Here is a 20,984-nt window from a genome sequence, read left to right on the forward strand (position 1 = left end):
AAATATCTTGGTAGTTCCTCAAGCATCTTCTGTTGCCTTTTTTAAAACCACAAATCTGATGAATTCTGCTCTGTAAAAATCATCTGCTTTAGAAAAGCAGATGTGAAAATGTCCTGGTTTAGAACTCATGAGCTAAAATTTCCCAGATAAACAGCAGTTTAAACTTACGCAATAAAAAACCTCTACATTTGGAGATCATGGGTGTTTTGGTAGTTGGCCTTTTGTGCCAGTAATATGGAAATAATCAGCATAGGGGTTTTTGTATGGTTTTTAGTTGTTTGTTTTTAATGGGAAATGTGCTCTAGGACAGGAAAAGTCAGAATCACAGACTGTGTGATAAGCCATTTTTCCTATTTGCTGTACAGGGACTGTGTTGTAATACTAACAAATCATTTTGAATTTAGGTTTCTACAAAATCTGGATTGGATCCAGGTGGAGCATGGCATGCCTGGGGCATGGCTTGCCTTAAAGCTGGAAATTTAACTTCAGCAAGAGAGAAGTTTAACCGATGTTTAAAGCCACCCATGGATCTAAACCAGCTGAACCATGGTTCAAGGCTGGTGCAGGATGTGATACAGTACTTGGAGTCCACAGCGAAGCCAGTACTCATCACAGTAAGAATCTTAAGAAATTATGGTTTAGAATACATCTTATGCATGGTACAATAGCAGGTGTTAGGGTGTTTATTTTCCTTCTTGTCATGATTGTCTATTGCAAACTGAATATTGTTGAGAAATTTGTTAGCTGTTTCATCACATTGAAGTGGTGCCTGAGAGACCGTAGGATTTTATAGCAATTTGGGAAATACTTTGTGGAGGGAAAATAGGCTGTACTGGATAATGTACTGTTACTACAGAATAAGGAAGGTAAACTCAATCCCAGCAGTATTTTGTAATGCTGCAGTGATGCAGTTTTTTTACTGAAACTCTGCTAACTTTACAGAAGTTCAAAGAGAGTTTCAAATGCTTTCCCACTCCTCTCATCGAAAACCACTACTAAATGGTTTGGAATTCTGCTTAAGTACCAAAAAATTACTTTTTGGACTAAATAACTACAGAATTGTGATGATGAAAGACCCAAGTACATATTTTAGGAAAATAGAAAAGCCTCTTTGAACTGGGTTGTTGAAGTAGCTTTTGACACTGGAATTTTTTTTAAGTAAGCCTTTTACCTCTCATTGGAGGCAGCTATGCTGGGTACAGCAACATTCAGCACATCTGTTGATAGCAGGGTTCCAGTCTAGTGTTTATAAAAAGCATTGCTGGATTCTCACCCCTCTGAAGCAATACCTATTTTAAAAACAACAGTAAAGAAATACTTCAGGGCTGAGTGACAAGACCTATCTGAGAAGATGATTTTCTCTTGCTGATCACTGATCATGGGTTTTCTGTGTTAATGGTAGGACGATGATTACTTTGCCACATTGAGGGAACTTGAAGCAACACTGAGAACAAGAAGTTTGTCTCTGGAGATGATGTGTGAGGGGAAGATTCAACACAACAGCTATTATCAGGAGTGCTTGTTCTATTTACACAGTTATGGCACCAATCTGGCAATAATAAGCTTTTACATGAGGCACGACTGTATGAGAGAAGCACTGCTTCACCTGTTAAATAAGGTGAGTAATTCAATTTTCATCACCAAAACTAAAATTTGAAAAACAGCAATGAGCATCATGCAGTGTTAGGGTGACTTTCTGCACAGGAGTTTGCTGAGGTCCTGAAATGCTGTTATACAAACTATCCAGTTTGATATCCAGACAGGAATTCAGGGAGGCAGAAGAACAACACTGGTCTTTACAGATGTAAAGAGACTGTGCAGTTTTGGCTCTGTTTATAGAGGTCCTGTATCAAGGGCACTTTGTCTTTTTTTTCTACAAAGTTGAAAACCTGGGACTGTTGTCATAGAGTTCAGAAGAGAGAAGGAAAATTTTGAATTCCAGGGTGCAGATAACATTAGACACTACTCCCTATCCCTGTGCCTGTGTCTTTAGAGTTCAGAAGAGAGAAGGAAAATTTTGAATTCCAGGGTGCAGAAGATAACATTAGACCCTACTCCCTATCCCTGTGCCTGTGTCTCGTGGTATTGTTTGTTGAATCAGATCACCTATGTTTGAACTTCTGTAACCATTAGGAATATAAGGGAATACAGAGGACAGAAGTCTAGGGAACCCAAAATGTGGTTTCCAGCTCTCCCTTAAGGAAACTGCGTAATATAAGGTGACTTAAGTATCCCTGGAGTAAACAGTTCTATTGGTGCTAAACTGCAGTTGAATCTAGAAATTATTCCAGGTTCTTACTAAGACATTGAGGGTGCTTCTTAGGAAATGTAAATCCATTATATCTCACCAGCTTGTGAGAGTGTGGCCTTTCCTTTTCTAAGTTGCTGTGCTTGTGTTTGAATTACTGATTATTTTTTTATTATTTGAAATAACTCTTAATGGGAATGTACATCTTGAAAAACCAACTTTCATTGTCTTTATCTGGCTATGAGGTTTGCTAATAGAAAATTAAGTTGCCTTATCCTCTCTGCTTTCTCATTGTACCATCAGTCATTCTAACATCTTACAGTCATCTGCATATCAAATTACCTTTTTTAGTTTATCCTTTACATCAGTTTAAATCTGCTTTTAAAGAAAAGTTGCATATTTTTACAAAGTAGGTGACATAACTTCACCTCTTAAGTAGCACACTTGGAAAATACTCTAGACAGACAATTTGATGTGGAAGTTTTGGGCAAGGAACTGGTAGTAATCATACAAACCAGAGAGGAGGGTTTGTTCCCCTAAAGCTGTAAGGTACTAAGCTTCTGACTAAACATTTTGCAGTTGGTTGTTCGGAGACATTTTATGTGTACGGACGGTCATTTGCATCTTACTCTGAGATAAAAAAAATCAAAAATTTCATATCAAGCCTTTAAACATGTGTGGTGGCTCTGTTGACACATGTTAATGTTACTGTGGAAAGAAGCACATGTGAAGCTGTATTTGCAAGACCACAGTCAAGAGGTCAGGGGGAGTAAATATCCCCCTCAGGTCACTACTTGTGAGGTTTCATCTGAACACCTGTGCCCAGTCCTGGGTTCCCATGTACAAAACAGACACTGTGAAAGTGAAGCAAGTCTAATTGAAGGCCACTAAAGTGTCTAGGGGCCTGAAACACCTGGTGCTTGAGGAGCGTGGTAGAGCTAGCTTTTTCCTGCTGGAAGAAAAGGCAAGAGAAGATCTGTGTGTGCTGTTTTCAGCTACCAAGTGGGTGATTATAGCAAAAATAGAGCCATGCTTATCTCCTGTATGTCCAGTAAAAGTGTAAGAGATGGTGGACGCAATTGGGAGCAAGGGAAATTCCAGCTGGATATACAGAAAAAGGTTTGGGGTTTGTTGTGGGGTTTTTTTGTTGCATATGTTTGGACACAGGACCAGGGCCACAGGGACATTGTTGAATCACTCTACTTTGTCATGCTCAGAACTTGTCTGGACAGGTCCAGAGTAGCATGACCTAACTTGAAAGTTATTCTTTGAGTGGGGTTTTGAACAAAATAACCCCCAGAAATCCCTTCCAATGTCAATTATTTATTAATTTTATGATCTCTGTCACTTAATATGCCTTTATATTACATAAGGAAAATAAGCTGCAGAGGCTTTGCTTCAAGCAACTTTTTGTTTGCGTAGGAATCCCCATCAGAAGTGTTTATTGAAGGGATCTTCATTCCAAGTTATGAAAGTGGAAAACTGCATATGTTGGAGAACTTGCTGGAAACCATTGATCCAGGATTGGAAAGCTGGGGAGTCTACTTGATTGCAGCCTGCAAATACTTGCAAAGAAAGAACTACTACCATATTCTGTATGAACTGCAACAGTTCATGAAGGTAAGTGGAGGGACAGTGCCATCTCTTTCAGTGAAATGCTGAATACTGTCAGACTTTTGGTTATTTACTTTGGTCTAAACCTGCATGCTGGACAAGCATATTTTTGCCTCTTTACAGTCTTAGGAAACATAGAAAAGCCTGAGCCTTACTAAAGCTGACCTGATCCATGTCATGGATCTGGCACATTGTATTAAAGAAAACAGAGCTCTGCCTGCTTTGTGTGAGCCCTTCAGTGCAGGCAGTGATTACTGAAGGTGGGGTCCTGTGGTCCATCTTAGTGGTGAGTGCATTTCTTCCAGGATCACGTCCGTGCTGCAATGACCTGCATTAGATTTTTCACTCATGGAGCAAAGTCTTACACTGAACTTGGAGGAAAACAGATGTGGCTTCTAAAGATCAAGGACCATCTCAAAGTCTATCTGCAGGAGGTCTCAAGAAGTTCAGGAAGGAAAAAAATGGCATTCACTTTTCGGAAAAAAATGTCTGCTACAGATGTGTCGAGGTATTTATAAACAAGAAGCTGAGTTTAGGAGAGGTGAAATTCAGGCTTTAGACTTTGGGGGTTTTATGAGTTTCATTTAGGTTGCCTTTAGCTAACACTTACTGGTTGTCCTTGACCCAAATCTGCTTTTATCTGGTTACAAGTGTAGGATTCCCATCACTTTTTTCCCCCAAAAAATCCAAACCAGGAGATGGGGGAAAAAAAAATCTGTATGTATATCAGACTACCCTCCTTCAATTTAAAAAAACAAACAGGAACCCTACAATGCATAGACAATTATACATCAGTCCACAAGCATTTTTTTCTTTTTCTCTTCCTTTCCTCTCCAAAAAGCAAGCCACTTTGGAGTGCTTCACTGTCTACTGGGGCTAACTCAAAACACTGCACTGTGTACAAGCTGTAGGTGCCAGAGATAACTGGATTCCTGTATTCAAAAGTCAAAGTGTAAATTTAGCCTGATCTCTCTTGTACTTGGGGGTTTATATCTTGGTTTTCTTATGGGCTTTTTTCATTCTTTCTTTTAGTCTGGACTCTTGACTTAAACCTGGAGGGGTGTGTGTGATGAGGTGAAAAAGCAGGAACAGATATTTATTTGGGGATTCAGTTTCTCTGGCTCACCTCTTTGAAATAATGTGAATAATTGCTCATCTTCAGCTTCAGTGATGTATGTTAAGTGCACAGATCTGAAAAGTAATATTGTTGCAGATTTGTACAATGAACAAAGTCAAAAAGCAACTAAAATAATTGTCTATAAGTATGACTTCTTTTGAAAGGTATTGAAGAAATTAGTTCATATAAATAATAATTGACACTTTCCCTATTACAAAATAAAGTCAGAATTTTTTCACTGTCTAGGCACATCAATACAGTTGATCTGCAGATGGAAGTAACAAAGTTCCTGCATCAGTGTGAGAGCTCAGGAGCCTCTCAAATGACAGACTCCTCCTTGCCCACACTCTTTGGAAACAATAACATGAAAATGGATGTTGCTTGCAAGGTACTAATTGCTATTTTAAACACAGCTGTATTTTTCATCAGCAATACTAACTTGTAATGCAGATTGAAGCATTTTATGGTTGAAGCAGTTTCTTGTAATTTTTGGGCAGGTTATTTACGCATGAATGCAACCCACCATTTATGAAAAATTCATGTTTTTCCTCAGAGTAGCAGAGAATGTGTGAGAACTTGTTCTCTTGAGGAGCTTGTTTCCTCAAAGTTCAAATTTTCATAGGCAGAGCATCCAAAATACAAATAGTAATATTCCTTTTGTCTGTGCATCCCATTATATTTAGAAGCAAGGCAAATAATGGTATAATTTTAACCATTCTTAACTTTGGCTCATCTCCATGTGTAAATTGCCTAATGTCCCTTAGGGAAGCAGTGTGTGACAATAGACCCTATAATTTACTGTACTTCTTGGGATGGTGCTGTTTTCTGTTGAAGTAATGCATTTTATTTTGGCCTCTGGGCAAAATCTGGATTTGCATTAATATTATTTAACTGTACATAATGAAAAAGGAATGTGCATTCCCAGACTTGTCTATGCCTCTCTTTTCAGGTCATATTGGAAGGCAAAAACATTGAGGAGGGGTTTGGGATTGCATTTAGAGTTCTCCAGGTATGGAAAAACTTGATATAACAAGCAATATTAATGCAAACTAACTCCTGAAAGCAGCAATTATTTAAACAAAAGCCTTTCCCCACCCCCCACCCCCAAATGTATTTTAATCTCCCCAAAAGCAAAACTTGTTAAGAGAGAAGTCACAAGTTTAAGTCTTACATGTCCATGTATTTGTGGAAGCTTGGTAAAGAAATTAAGATGCTGTTTCAGTAGGATATTTCCAGAGTAATTTGGTCCTGCAAAGGAATGAAATACAGCTTTTCCTTTGCTGTGCACCTTGTTCAGTGTCTGAACTCTGGCAAACCACAGTCACAGATGTGTGTAGAGACCTCTCACGTGGTACCTCTCTGCAGTTCATGGCAGTCATGCAAAGAAAGTGAATAAATAAGGCCAGGGCTGTCTCTGTTCTACTCTCCTGATTTGAGACCACAATTAACTGGAAACTCTGGCTGGGGACTCTCATTCCTCATGTCTGGGTAGAAGTTGAGTGATTATCAGTCAGCATTGCTCATGAGCCTCTAAACTCTTCTGAGTGTTTCTCATCCATATAGTCCCAGACGGTAGAGCAAGGCACTTTCCGACAGAGGTGGCACAATGAAAGAGTATTTATGGATGTGGCAGGCCCTGCTCCTTCTTTCAGGTTAGGATGTACAAGGCAGAGCTCCTGTTTGTAGGGAGATGGAGAGCCTTAGAAAAAACAGCACTTCCAAGCAGCAGCAGCAGCCACTACCTCCAGTAAAAATGGAGCAGTGAGTCCAGCTGCCTATCACTTCCATTTCCATCCTTTTTTTTCCTATGCTTACTTATTGCAGGAGCAGTTCATAGCTTGTATCATCTGTTCCCTCATGTGGATGGTGTGAATTGCCTCCTGTTTGGGGTATCCAAAGGGTGACTGCTGGTGTGGGGGGCTGGAGAAATATAGTGGGAATGTGCTAAGTGAGGGAGAGGTGGGTAGGTATCTAGGAAAGAGCTTTTGCCAGAAGAAATAAAACTGATTTTTTTTTTTTGCCTCTCCTGAAAAGGAGGCAGTGGCAGCACTCTTGTTCTTAAGCAGGATTGATTTTTACAAGTCTGGTTATCAAAAAACCTTTAAGTCAACCCTGAGCAGTGATTAGTGGAAAACCAGAGGCTCCCAAAACAGCTTTGACTTTTTGGAGCATGGTGTGGTATTTTGTCCTTAGGAGATACTGTCTCAGTTGTGTAGACTCCCTCTGAGAAAACCTGCTGAGAACATTCAGTGTGTTGCTCTGATGTTCCAACTACCTGTAGGACTTCCAGCTGGAGGCTACAGAAGTGTACAGCAAAGTGGCCAAGCAGCTGGTGAAGCAGCAGAAGTACAGCGAGATCCAGCAGCTCCTGAAGTGTGTCAATGAGTCTGGAGTGGCAGCAAAAAATGATGGGGATAACATTATCCTGAACTGTCTAAATGAGTTCAAAAACATTCCTGCTGAGGTAATTCTGTCCTGCATTGTGTCCCTTTTGAAGTAAAAGGATATAGACCATACAGGCTGCAGGGAAGTCGGGTGCCTGTACTGCTCTTCAAGTGAGTCCTTTGGATGTTCTGGCTCCTTGTTATGGCCATAGCTGCAAGGTGGGAGTGCATGGTTTGACTTGTACAAGATACTCTGAAAGGAAACCATAAGTAGCTATAGCAACTGCTACCCAGCACTTCCCAGATGGATACCCATGGAGGGGACAGAGCATTTGCTTCGCAAGATTCCTGTCAAATGCTGCTGATTGCAGCAGCAGGTGTTCCCTTCAGTGAGGCTTCCCTGGTTAACACAGACAATGTGTGGAGGCAGAAACCTCCTGCCTCCATAGGAACCAATTTTGTGGTTCCCTTTGCCTACCACAGTGTTTTTTCCATCCCAGTGAAGGAAGGAGATGCACTCTGGTAGTTTTACTAATTAGATTAGGGGATGCAATCCACTCTTTGGGTCAGGGTGGGCCATGGGGTAACTCCTGCTGGGATGGGGGGACCTACAAATTCATTTCATTCAACATAAGCCATGTCCATGAGAGACTCTTAGTGTTCTCCAGGGATACCCCCAGAGATGGCAGGCTGGAAAAGCTGTGGGTAAAGGGAAGACTTGGAATTAGTATTCTTTTGTATTTTCTACATCTGCAACTCTTGCAGGTGGGACAGTCTAAGCACCTGCTGTGATCGCAGCTGGTCTGTCCACAGGGGTTTGATCCCTGATGGGGTAAAGTTTTTCAGACTATTATCACTTAAAGTGTGAACACCTTTTCCCTTCTTTGGATACAGGATCTCGATAATCTGATTCAGGATATGGACAGTGATGAAAACAAGGTAAGTAAAAGCACAGTAGCAAGAGCTAAACAGCCCAGTCTTGGTCTGCAACTTGCAGGTTCTTTTTCACTGTCTTCTCTCTCATCCTCATGCAAATAAGATTTTTTGAAGGCTACTTCCTAGATTGTAGAAATCACAGTGAATTCCTCAAGGCCATGGTGTTTGTGACATGAGTAAAGCTGTGACATGCAAGTATCAGTTGGGACTATCCCTATTAGTTCCCTAAGAGCCCTCAGAGTGAGGACTGGACATTTGTTAGAGTGGGAGGAAAAGTATTTCAGAAAGGCACATTGATGGGTTTGTTGGTTTGTTATTCAGCCTTTCACATAGGTGCACACAGGTTTCTAGTAATGGCAGACAGCTAATGATGACCACTTCAGCTATTGTTTCAGGATTGTACTGTTTCTGTGGTGATCAAGAGTTGAATGATAAAACTTGTCCAGCTTCTGGTAGACTTTTTCTCTTAGAGGAAATGAAGCCTAAACTAGTTTATTTCTTTGTTGGCCTTCATACCAGCCAGCCAAGCGACTGGAGAACTGTTGATGCGTCTTCATAGACGTGGCTGTGACTCAACATTTGGGGATTGTTGTAGATCCTGAGTGGCATAGCTGGGAATAAAATCTAAAGATTTTTGACAGTCCTCTGTCTGCTCTGAATGACAAACTCACTGTTGTAGGCAGATTGAAAAATGGGCTTTTAATTTTGCTTTTCTCTAAGATCTATTACTGAAAGATAGGAGTTGTTCTAGAGCCAGCAGTGGAAGAAATGATAGATTCAGACTCTTTGCTATGAGGATACTGTAATTAATGCACAAGATAGGATTCTTGAGAGTAATTTCATGGTCATACAGTAAAGGAGTGTCTACAAGACACAAACTTAATAAAATACACCTGTTTGTCCATCTCTTTCACTGGGAACTGCTTCGTGCCATGCTGTGTTTGGTGATGTGGTGCTGCTGCCTCATACGACACTCTTCCGAGCTGGGTATTTCCCGTGAGTCCTTGCTTGAGCTTGTCCAATTAGTTTGCTCCAGCTTTCTGACCAGGCTCTGCCTGCCTTGTGCTTCAGATCCAGGCCTACGTGGTGTGCAACAAGCTGCGCTCCGCGTACCTGGTGGCGGTGCGGCAGGAGAAGGCGCGGGCCGTGCAGCTCGTGCAGCACGTGCGGCAGCTGGCCGAGAGCAGCGGCGACCACGTCGTCAAGGCCATCTGTGCCCAGTGGCTCTCAGTGCACCAGCCCAAGGTGAGAAATCGGCTTCCCCAGGGCACTAGGAAGTAATGTGTAACTGACATGCGGCGTCCTACTGAAGGAGAAGGCTTCAGGACGGCTCAGAGGTGTCTGCTTCAGCAGCCTCCAGGTAAAATGGAACTCTGTTGACTGATGTCGGTGGCAAATGGATGCTGCTAATGTGCCTCTGGTGAAAGGAAGGGAACTAAATTACAAGTGCCAGTCCTGTATTTTGACAAACAGTCACTACCTCAGGGTGTTTTTTGGCTCTCTTTTTGATGGGGGGAGGGGGCAATTTCAAACTGAACGAGCAAGGATTTAGGTGTATGGAAGAGAGCACTTCTGTTTCTGGCTTTAGTTTTTGGATTTTGTTGGCTTTTAATTTTTGGGGGTGTTGATATTTTTTGAAAAGCACTGGACTTAATAATGTGTTTTATTTTTAATCCAGAAAACATATGTAGAGAGGACAGAAAAATTTTATCAACTCAATGTAGCCTAGAGTATAAAAATTTTGTGATGTTTCCTCAAAAATTTTCAAGATTGGAGAGTTCTTCTGTTTCAAAGACTAAAACTCAGATTTTTTTTTTAAGCCTCTAGACAAATAATTTGCTACTTCTTTTTTATTCCTCCCCGCCCCCCACCCAGTACAATGTACCCACGTTTTTTTAGCTTGTTTGAAAAGGTAGGAACTGATTCTTTTGGCAGATTTGTACTTACCAGTCACACTGTGTGATGTGTGCCATAGATGTGGCACTTTGGCCAGTGCCAACTAGATGGATGAAGTTATAAAGGGCATATGCTGTAAGGGGAGTACAAAGGGAAAATAAGCTTTAAAATAGCTGAAAAATCATGTGCCTCTTTCTTTACTATGGTAATACCCAATAAATCATTGTGATGCAGCTTTATGACTGAATAGTTGACAGTAAACTTCCACAGTTTTTCATCAGGTATGGCAAAGAATAAGGATAGAGCAAGCTGTGGCAAAATTAAACAGGTGGTCTGTATCCCTGGTATCCCTGTCACATAGGGATGTATTTATTTATTTATTACCAGAATAATTTGTTCCTGTCAAGTTCAATAGAACACCGAACTGGACATGCCCAGTATTGATGGGTTTTGCTCTGGAAGTGTTAGGTTGATCGGTTTTATGAAAAAAATCTTTGTGCAACGTGTGCGTTCAGGGATGCTGAAAAAAAGTAGCTGCTTCTCTGCAACTAGTATTGGGACATGAGAAACTGGCAAAAATGTGTTAGACAGTAGTAGGACCTTAAAAAAAAAAAAAAGAACAAAACATGGCGTTCCCCAAGAGTTTGTGTTTGTTGTTTACATGTATTTCAGCACAAGAAGTAGAAAAACTAATTCACTTTCTTATTAAAAAGTTGTTTACATCAAAAAACCAACAGGTTTTCTGAAGTGTAATGTAATTGTAGATAGTTTTAGTACATAAAATAATTGAGACTATGAAGTAAGAGTTTTGCACTATCCCCAAGCTCACTATAATGAAAGAACAGACTTCTATGGTGTTGGAAAGGATTTGGTCCATCTTTTTCAGGGTTTCAAGAGCTGACACAAACACCTCTCTTTGGAGGTGCTCTGCTCACTAGAGCAGAAATGACCACATACAGCTTTCAGAATCCCCTGACCACAGATTTGCATTATCTCATTGGTGAGCAGTACTAATGAAAGCTTTTGTTTCCTTGGCCAGACTGACCTAGCTTTCCATCAGCTTACAGCCATCAGGCTAATCCTAAAACGTGACACTACCTATGGCTTCAGTCATTTTTAAATCTCTGATTATGGGGAGGAGATTTTACTCTGTGTGGGTATCCAGATCTGCATTGCTGTAAAGTTCCTGTTCTGCTCGCGTTCCTTCAGCTGCAGAGAGCACTGAGAGTAGAGTTTGCCATGCAGACCCTTCAGTTCCCTACCTGCCTTTCTTCCTGACCTCTTTGCACTGTACCTGATGCACTTTATATAGTGTTTGGTGTAATTTCATGTTCTTAATCTGCAATTGTAGGGATCTTTCTTGTACCAGCAGAACTGGAATTTTGACCCTGATTAATTACATTGTGTCATAAATAGTGCAATTATCAAGGGGCTTTGAATTTTTGAGCAGGAAAAAGGGAGTGAATACTGCCAGTTTAAAAGAATTTCTCTGTTACTGACCAAGGTTTGTTTACAACTAAAACAAAAATAAAGTATTATGACTGTTAATGTATTTTCAGTTTATTTTTTATCTCAGCAGAGCTAGGGTTCTCTTTCTAGACCTGCACTTTGTTTTTGGCTATGCTTAGTGGAGTCATTAGAAGCGGGGGTAAATGTTCTATCATGCCAAATTTACGTGTTAGTGAATATTCTCAATATTTAGATCAACTGGAATGTCATATCTTTAGAAGTCCCCCCAGCAGGTAGGTAGCCTAGGTAGTTCAGCCTCATGCGTGTACTCAGTAATCCTCTTCAGGGAGATTTGCAAGTTAATCTAACTCTCCCTTACAAGCCTCCCTTTGAGACAGCTAAATGAGCTTTAGTTTCCTCATGTTTTAGAGGTCAGCTGAGAGGTATAAATTACTTGCTCAAGGTCAAAGAGAGTGGATGTATGTCTATAGAAATGTTTATTTAATATGTCTTCTGTTAAATCTACAATCAGACTTGTTTGAGAAGTGCATTGACCTGCAAGGGCAAAAATATTTCATACCAGAGACACCTTTTTGCTTTTTTAAAAAATGGTTTCTCTTGCTCCTAAAGCCACTGTCATGATCAGAGAATGACACACAGAAAGCAAGCCAAGGCTCCTGTGGTAGGTAGCATTCTACTGCTATATTATAGTTGTGGATTTAGCTTCATAATTTGGATGCAACATAAAGAGGGAGGGGGGGAAAAAAGTAGAGTGACAGGGAGAAACACAAAGGGACTTCTTAAAATGTTACCTGGACTGAATTCTCTACATTAGTGAGGCAGGTGCAGATAACAGCAACACCAAGTAAACTGATTCAGCATTTCTGAAAGAAGATACGGGGTCCTATTGTAAAAGGAAAATGGCTTTATTTAGTATTGCTCAGAGGTAGCACAGGACTCATCTGCATAGACAGCATCCAGACAGGAAGAATTAAAATTAGCATTGGTTTTCCAAAACTGGCAGTTGGTCACAGTGGCAGGCTCATATCCAAGTCCAAAAACTTCCAGGCATTTTTTCAGAAGCAGAAGATAATCCTCTGAGCTGTGGCACTTGGTTTCTGACTGCTTAACTCTTTCAGAAATAATCTCTGATTACGGATTGCACTCCAGCAATTTGCACTCACATAGCACTGGAGTTCCAAGGGAGCAGTCCCAGCTCTTTGTGGCCTGAGCCAGCTGTGTGTGGAAGTGCAAGCTGTGTGGTCCTGCCAGGGGCAGGCTGGCAGCCTTGGCTGGCAGCCAGGCACTGCCTGCCCTGAAACTGCTGGGCAGACAAACGCAAGGATTTCTGTGCAAGTCTTACCTTCCTGTCCTGGAGCCAGCTTGACCATAATACCAAGATAGTCCTGCCTCCTGCTTCAGCTATTTAGCTCTAGGAAGTTTGGTGTCATTTAAAGCTAAAGTCTCAGCTGAAGTTGTTTAATATTTTTTAACATGGCTGAGATGTTCCTTATTCATTCTGCTCTGTTTTCCAGGTTCTAAAGTCATTTAAAGTGTAGCTGGTGGGTTTACTGTGACAACTTTTACACTGTTTTTGTTCGGTGCTTCACAAGAGAGATGCTGATTTTTTTAATAACTTGCCTGTGCACAATTGCAGCCCTCCTGCAGCTTTTAACCGCTTAGTCATCTGCACCAAAACCTGGGTTCTCAGAAGATTTGCCAAGCCCCAATTAACCTACTGCAATCAGTGGGTATTAAGGGCCACGATACCTCAGTGGCTAGGGTTCAGCTTCTTACAGAGCATGCAGAGAAAGTGATTCCATGTAAAAAACTTTACCTAATCCTTGGCACAAAAAGGCCAGGACCTGTTTCTGTGTGCTAGAGAGTATTTGTATTGCATAACTTTCCAGAAACTCTAATATCCCAAAGTATTTTTGCTCTGCCAGTTCAAAGGGTAGGAACTGAAAGTAATCTCATAGGTCATAAATTTAGAGTCCTACCTTATTACTATTGCTGTTAGGGAAAAAAACAAGCAAACTTTATTTAAAGTAATTCCTTGTTACACCATAATCTAAACCTAAGACTGCAACCTCCCTTTCTAGTCTAAAGCCAGAGAACCATAGCCTTGAGCTGCTGTGAGATAACAAGCAGGTTGCTCCCTGCATTGGTGCTCAATTCTCCAGCTAGGAAGAGGGACTGATTGCTTACAAATCTCAATCCTTAAGTGTAATATTCCAGAAATTCAAATTATGTTGTGCCCACAGAGCCATCCTTAGGGCAGCTGAAGTATCAGTGTTCTACTCTTGAGGTCTCAGCCGTGCTGTTCCCTGTAGAAGGTTTGCTGGGCCCAGCCAGGGACACTCTTGGTGCTGCTCAGTCCCATTGGATGCCAAGGAGCTCACAGCTCACGCTCCAGAGCTTCTTTGCTGTCTCATCATCCCGACCACGTGGAGATACGTACGCTGGCTGGCAATCACTGTAAGAAAAACATTCTTTTAATTCTTTCAAGTCTAAGATCTCCACCTACGTTAGTACACTGAAATGTCTGTGTTAAGATTAGGGAGTTGCTCTCTATCAGCTTAATTCAAGACTAGTTCAAGAACGGTGGGAGCTATCCAGCAAATGAACAGGGGTTTGTGCTATGCCACCATGAGAAAGATTTCTTTCCAGCTAGCTAGGGAAGAATCTCTCCCAATGGCGCCAAGAACTGACAAGCAAGTGTAGCTCTATCTGTTGTCTCAACTCTTCAAAGAAACCTCACTACTGTGCATCCTGATTAATACCACTAAAAAGGCACATAGACTCCAACCAAGCTCTTCAGGAGCACATTTCCTAAAAAACACTGCAAAAAAGTCACTCAAACAGCCCTTCATTCTAAACTGTTTATCCCACTATATGCCCAAGAATAACACTGTAATAATAATTTATGGTACCCCTTTTCCATTATCATCTGAACTGTGGCTCCTTTCTTCTCAGTTCCTCCAGTCAGAAAGCACTCAGTCTGGAAAAGTGTTCTCAACTGTAACGCTGCAATAACTTGGGAGTTCAAGAGCACAGAAGAAATGGCATCTTGTAAGGTTTCCATTTGTCTCAGTGTTTATAAATGGAGTCTTTAATATTCCTGAAATGACTGGTGGACTCCCACCTGTCCCACACAAATTTTTTTCTTAATGTCTACATTTGTGTTGTATACTCCATGGTCTGGAAAGCGAAAAAGATTCTAGGCTAGTCTGGTGTAAATTATGAATTAGTATTGAAGCTGCTCATTTCCCACCAGCTCCAAAACTCCCTTTTTTAATGAGTTTAAATTCTACCAGTTTTCTGTACTTGGGGACACCAATGCTACATTTTTATCCTAAGACAGCCAGGGAAGACTTAAGATGCCTATTTATATATTCAGGTCTGACTAAGATGGTACTAACTCCCAAATGAAGATCAGGTGATGTCATTACAGAGACTAATCTGGTCACAAATCACAAGAAGAAAGCTCCGCAGAGACACAATGGCTCCAACAGCATCCATGTGAGGGAGGAGAAAAAAACCCACAACTTTTCATATTTATTCCCAAAAACCAGTATTGTTACAATGCTCTACATGCAGTGGGAAGCTGGCAGACATATCTGTGGGAATCTGTTCAAATAGCAGTCTTCAAATATAAAATGATGATGACCTGAAACTACTCTGGGCTGTGGTTTTGGTGATGGGAAAAGGAGAACAATGTCGGGTCCTGCAGTAAGTAAAATAAGTCAAAAAATAACAGGTTTTGTAATGGGAGCTAAACAAGACCATTTCCATGACAGTGTGACAAACAGCCCAGCAAGAGTCCCTGCCAGCTGGTGGGTCTATCACACTGGAGGATACAGTTATTTGGTCGCATGCCAGACCTGAAAATTTCACCTGTCTCTGCAGCTCCATCAGCACTCTGAGCTCCCTGAGAGCACAGGCCCTTCTGCTCCAGTGGCGTAAAACTACGAAGGGAAATGAAGTGGTCTTCCCAGAACTTACTGAAGTGACCTAATTAACTACACAGTTCTACTGAAAAGTGATTTTCCCAAGTGTTAGGCAGGTCAGCATTAGAGCTCTGAGCATGTGACTGCCATTCCTGCACTTGAGTACATCAGTATTTCTAGCACTAAAGGACATGCTGTTGTATGAAGTGTTGCACAGGTCAGGTGTTTCTTCTAACATGATTGCAACAGACCTGCAAGGGGTAATGCTCTATTTGTCACCCTCAGTCTTACCAGCCAGCCTCTTACCTGGCCCCTTGTTAATGAATGACAGTAAGTCACATATTCCTCAGCCAATGAAGTTGCCTTCCACAGAGTATCATTTCATCAGCTTGCACCCACCTGAAATACTGTCCTGTCACAGACTCCAGCTCCTCAGCTACTGCACAGTAGATACTGGTCTGAGCTCCTTCGCAAGGCGTCTTCAAGAAGAAGGAGAATATCTTCCACAGCCAGGTCATTACAAATGAGTGCCGCACCAGTTCAGAATAGACAGACCCGGGATGGAGAGCATTTGCTGTGACTTTAGTGCCTATGGCAAAATAAAGTAGTCCAGGACAAATCTGCATGGATCAAAGTGTCTTTAAAAGAAGGATAATATACTCCTCATTTCTACCTGTAGATATTCTGTAACTTAAAGGAGGAGTCCTTTAAGTAGCAGTGGATACAGAGAGTAAGTGAAGTCCTCTGTAGTTACTGCATGCTGGATGTGATAGATACACTTGACCTCTTAGCCAAATCAGCAGTAGTTTGGTACAGGCTCCAAAGAAGATAAAGGTCTGAGCCATAAATGGGCCAGAACTCCTCTAGGAACTCCACAGAGGCCAGTGAGTATCAGTGCACATACATTTGGAACACCCATCAGGCAGTTAACACAAGTAGCACACGGCTTTTCCAATACTCTTCTATCCAGGAACAAATAAGGTTGTGGATGCACTGAGTCTCGTGTACCTTTCCCACTCTATGTAATTTGAATACAAGCCAACCACTCCATTCCATAAGTATTACAGCCTAAGTAAGCCTTCTCTGAGCTCTCCCTGCTAGGAGATATGACTGCAGAGTGACAGTCTTCCCTTGAGCTGGCTCACCTCTCAAGGCTGCTCCTCAAGGCAGAGACTTTTTACCAAGAGCAAACCTTTAGATGAGCCCAGCTGAACCTCAGCTCAAACTAAAACTGGATTGCACGGCGGATGACTCTCCCCTGGAGCAGAGATGCCTCTCAAGGTTTGAGATTTCTTACCTGAGACTGAGAGCCTTCCCTAAGCAAGGCAGAGAGGCCCTTTGCTTGCAACAAATCATTGGTAAGTGACTGATTGCTGAATTAATACAGAGGAAACATTACTAGTCCATGTAGCTACTCAATAATAATTATTATAAACTTCGTATAGATAATTCCATTACATATAAATCGTCCAAGTCTCAGACTCAAACTGGACCTAGGCTCCCTAAGGAGTCCAAAAAGCAGAGGGCTCTATGCTGAGCCTCGTGATTCAACAGGAGGATCATCCTTACACAGTGTGTTTCCAGTCCTGTGTGAATTATTCTAACTTAATTCTAAATCAGTTTTCCTTTGTATGTGTCTTCCATGTAAGGAACAGAGTGAACCTTGCCATCATACTTTGTTAAGTCACTCTTTTATGACATCAGGTTAAAAACACTTTTGCTAATACCTTTGATGGTGATTCTTGAAGCCGTTTTAATCATTCATCCCTGGCACTGGAGCATCCCCTGCTCCCTTCTAAACACAGGAGTCATTATGTGCCTTCTGCAAAACAAAGTGCTAGAGGGCCTGAGTGCTAAACCAGCAGCAGTTTCCAGCAGGCTTTTGAGAACACCTGCCTCTTTTGACTTACTCTAATAGTAATTTCCTGAGGAAGACACTGCTTCTGTTGTAGTAAATAAATACTACTTAAGTTTATGAACTGGACTGAATGACACAACTGTGACAGATGTTGTGACTTACAAGGTACTGTCTAATCTTATGCTTGTTCTAAGGGCCACCAACCTGTAAGGCAGCTGAGTGTGCATTAGGTTTTCTGTTGGAGACTGCAGTTGTGGCTCTGTTTTCAGCTTCCATCCACATACCACAAATGTCTGCGTGGATGCAGCTAGTATTTGACAAGCACCACAGAAAAATAAGATAAATTCAACTGTGCCAAGCTACTAAACTCCTCTACCCTGTTGTTGTAAAGACAGTCTGTGTTGTAAGTCTCCTGGTTCTATAGACAGAGATATTTTCTTCCTGCAAAGAGCTCTCAGTGACATTTTCCTCAAACCATCCAATTTCTGCATAGACGATTTGCAGCCCTTTCTTCAGTCCACTCTCCCCATGCACAGTGCTCAGACAGCCAAGCAGCCGAACAAACACCCCGCCTGCCTCTGAACTTGCCTTGCAGCCGCCTGGCCAGCTCGCGAGTGAAGAGCACGTTCGCCAGTTTGCTGTGACAGTAGGCAAGGCCTCGATTGTAGCTCTTCTCACCATGCAGATCATGGAAGCGGATTCGGCCTCCGTGATGAGCCAGTGAGGACACGTTCACGATGCGGGCTGGGGCACACTGCTTCAGACGCTCCAGCAAGAGGAAGGTCAAGAGAAAATGACCTAGGGGGGAGACGAAAGGTCATCCTTCTAGGTCATCCTTCTAGGTAGGGTTCTCCTGCTTGCTTATAGGTGGTATCTTACTGCTGCCCTCATTTCAAGTCCAGGAAAAAGAAATTTCTCTTAAATTCCTCTGAATTAACATCTACACTTTTTTGGGGCCTTCAGGTTCTGCTCCTCATCTTCAAAAAGCTGGAGCTGTCATACATTTCAAAATGTCCCAGGTAACACATACAGATATTTAAACTGGATCCCTGATATGCAAATACCACATTGCATCTCCAGAACTCTGACTCTGGCCCTCCATCCTTCCTGTAAAAGGAAGAATGAGGAAGAGAAAATCTGAAAGCAGGATTTTCCTTTGGCATTTTGCAACAGATATTCATGTTAGAAGAAGATGATCTTTAAGGGCAATTCCAACCCAAATCATTTGACAATTCTGTGATTCCATATTGAGTGCAAACATGATTCCATTGGCCTTACCAAGGTGATTGACTCCCAGCTGCATCTCAAAGCCATCAGCAGTCTTGGAGTAAGGGCATAACATTACCCCGGCATTATTAATGAGAATATGGAGTTCCTTCTCCTCTGCAAGAAACAACAGACATCCTTAGACAAGGAAACAGAGAATGCAGACAAGAAGGTAGCACAAGTCATTCCTTGCTATCTGACTTGCAGCCACATCACCTTAAAAAAAAGGATACATCTTCTACCACAAACTAGCTCATGGCCCCTGCTGTGAAGCACAGTACCCAAGAGGTATAGAGACAAGCAGGGTAGGGATTTGGTAATGGTTAGAAGAACAGACAGCAGTCCTTCGTAAAATATTCTTCCTAAAAAGAAGAATCTAGAGACTGTACCTGCTAGAAATCTCTCAGCAAATTCCCGGATGGACTTTGTATCAGCCAAGTCCAGTTTTTTTGGAATGACTTCCTGGTTCCCTGTCTCAGCTCGGATTTCACTGGCTGCAGCTTCTGCCTTTGCTGTGTCTCTGCAGGCAAGAATTACCCTTGCACCTGCAAGGAGGGGAGGGGGGGAATAACAGGAACAGGAACTGAGACCACTGGAGCACACTGGATGAGCAAGGCTGTGACAAGCAGGCTGACCATGCCCAGCAATTACAAACAGTATATTGTTTCTTTAGAGAACTAGCATCGGTCAGGGGGGTGGCTGGAAAAGACAAAGCCTTTCCCACTCAAGTGTGAGTTACAATCCTGCTGAAAGATGATTTCAGACCAGGCAAATGCACATCTTAAGTGCCTCTGTCCATGTTCTCCCAGGTCAGGAGTGCATACAACAACACTGATATGATAGGGTTGTTATCTGCCTCTATAATGGGAACATCAAGCCAGGAGCACAGAAAGGTGATGGATTCCAGCCAGAGTAATTTCTAAATGGATTGTGAACAGGTAGTTTAATCTTCTTACCAGTTAGCCAAATGACATTTCAAATTAGCTTGAAACATAACTAAAGCACACAGTGGTGGACCTGTGGCATTTCCCATGTTCATACAAGCAGAGCCCAGGAATTTCCCCAGTCCTCTCAAATCAGTTGCAATGCAACACATTTTCATATCCACAAGGCACATTTTTGGAGTCCAAGCAATGAAAACAGTTGAGGATCTGGGAACTTGCACCTCAGTGGTTACATCCTATGAAGGAACAGCCCTTGGGCTCATTTCCACTAACTCTGGAATCCAGTTTACTTCAATGTAAGCCTACAACATGTCTTCCTTAGGTCCAGAAAAGGGGCTACTGACACAAGGCACAGCCACTCCGGCCGCAGAAGGATGCCTGCTGACGAGACTGCACTTGCCTCTTTGCGCGAGGTCTCTGGCGGTCTCCTTCCCGATGCCTGTGTTGGCTCCTGTGACTATCACCACCTTCCCCTCCAGCCTTGCCGTCGACTTACACCGTCCTCCAGCGACATACCGCCTGCAAGAGGGGAGGCACCAGTCACTTCTGCCTCCTTAGCGGGCCCCGTCCGGGGCTGAGCACCCAGAACCTGGGGGTTCGCATCAACACTCGGGCTCACCGCTGTGCCCAGGGAGTCACGGGCGCCCTCACCTGAGGCGGCTGGTCACAGCCCTGTCGAGACCGGGACAGCGACAACGCGGCCCCGATCCCCCGCGCTTCCCCGAGTGCGGCCCCGCCCTCAGCGCCCGCCCCGTCCTTGCGTCAAGTGGAGCCACGGCTCCTATTGGCTGCTGCCGCGCGCGCCGGGACCTTTTGGCCAATGGGCCGCGCCGCCGCGCCCTGGGGAGAACGCGGGCCCCGCCCCCTGCCGCGCCTCCGCGAGCGCGCCGGTGCCGGGACGGAGCCCGGAAAACGCGCCGGGCGCTGCTGAGCGAGCCCCGGCAGCGCGGCACTCTCCAGCCCCGGTCAGCGGGGCGCTGGAGCTGGGCACGCCGGAATAACTCCGACCCCAGCGCGGGCTGCAGAACGGGATTCCCGCTGTTCACACTCCCGCCACACACACACACACACACACGGGCGCCGCTCTGCGGGCCTACGCGAAGGGCAGGGGCTGCGCTCGGTAAGACGCACCTGATGTAGGGCGCTGCCACGAAAAGAAAGACAGGGATGGAGACGGCGGCGCCCAGCGCGGCTTCCCAGCAGGTGAGCATCGCTGCCGCCGGCTACCCGCGCACCGCCGGCGCCCGGCTCCCGACAGTCCCGCCCGCCCCTTTGGATCCGCCTCCGCCCCTCCCGCCTTGGCCTCGCCCACAAGCGCACCG

The 20,984-nt window shown here is 43.2% G+C and overlaps 2 protein-coding genes across 5 annotated transcripts in view; one reads left to right on the forward strand and one right to left on the reverse strand.

Moving 5' to 3' along the window:
• ZFYVE26 (zinc finger FYVE-type containing 26) overlaps positions 1–11,741 on the forward strand; it is a 49,092-nt gene extending 37,351 nt beyond the window's left edge. For 3 of the 4 annotated variants that reach the window (XM_041460134.1, XM_041460136.1, XM_041460135.1), the window contains exons 33-41: positions 405–614; positions 1,403–1,618; positions 3,671–3,868; positions 4,168–4,370; positions 5,226–5,367; positions 5,929–5,988; positions 7,261–7,443; positions 8,258–8,302; positions 9,371–11,741. In XM_041460134.1, the coding sequence (XP_041316068.1) occupies positions 405–614; positions 1,403–1,618; positions 3,671–3,868; positions 4,168–4,370; positions 5,226–5,367; positions 5,929–5,988; positions 7,261–7,443; positions 8,258–8,302; positions 9,371–9,580 (1,467 nt within the window). In that variant the 3' untranslated portion in view covers positions 9,581–11,741. Of the gene's footprint in view, positions 1–404; positions 615–1,402; positions 1,619–3,670; positions 3,869–4,167; positions 4,371–5,225; positions 5,368–5,928; positions 5,989–7,260; positions 7,444–8,257; positions 8,303–9,370 lie in introns of those variants that run through there. The other variant, XM_041460137.1, reaches the window with a different exon arrangement.
• Positions 11,742–12,551: 810 nt separating this feature from the next.
• LOC121349569 (retinol dehydrogenase 12-like) lies at positions 12,552–20,925 on the reverse strand. The gene is made up of 7 exons (XM_041460139.1): positions 20,794–20,925; positions 20,063–20,181; positions 19,108–19,263; positions 18,731–18,835; positions 18,041–18,250; positions 15,994–16,183; positions 12,552–14,120 (listed from the first exon to the last, which is right to left on the reverse strand). Exons 1-7 carry the CDS (start codon positions 20,871–20,873, stop codon positions 14,018–14,020), a joined length of 963 nt encoding a protein of 320 aa, XP_041316073.1. The 5' UTR covers positions 20,874–20,925; the 3' UTR covers positions 12,552–14,017.
• Between the last annotated feature and the right edge of the window lie 59 nt (positions 20,926–20,984).

Source organism: Pyrgilauda ruficollis, unplaced genomic scaffold (genome assembly GCF_017590135.1).
Source record: "Pyrgilauda ruficollis isolate IOZ18807 unplaced genomic scaffold, ASM1759013v1 scaffold14, whole genome shotgun sequence".
NCBI lineage: Eukaryota > Metazoa > Chordata > Aves > Passeriformes > Passeridae > Pyrgilauda > Pyrgilauda ruficollis.

What these genes read in the sequence shown, in the direction of transcription:
- LOC121349569 (XM_041460139.1), bottom strand. Translation starts at nt 20,873, where the DNA reads ATGCTCACCTGCTGGGAAGCCGCGCTGGGCGCCGCCGTCTCCATCCCT. An exon ending in GCTGGGAGTCAATCACCTTG is followed by an intron (nt 18,251 to 18,730) that starts GTAAGGCCAATG and finishes TCTCCCCCCTAG; the next exon opens with GTCATTTTCTCTTGACCTTC. An exon ending in GCTGGCCAGGCGGCTGCAAG is followed by an intron (nt 16,184 to 18,040) that starts GCAAGTTCAGAG and finishes ATTTTGCCATAG; the next exon opens with GCACTAAAGTCACAGCAAAT.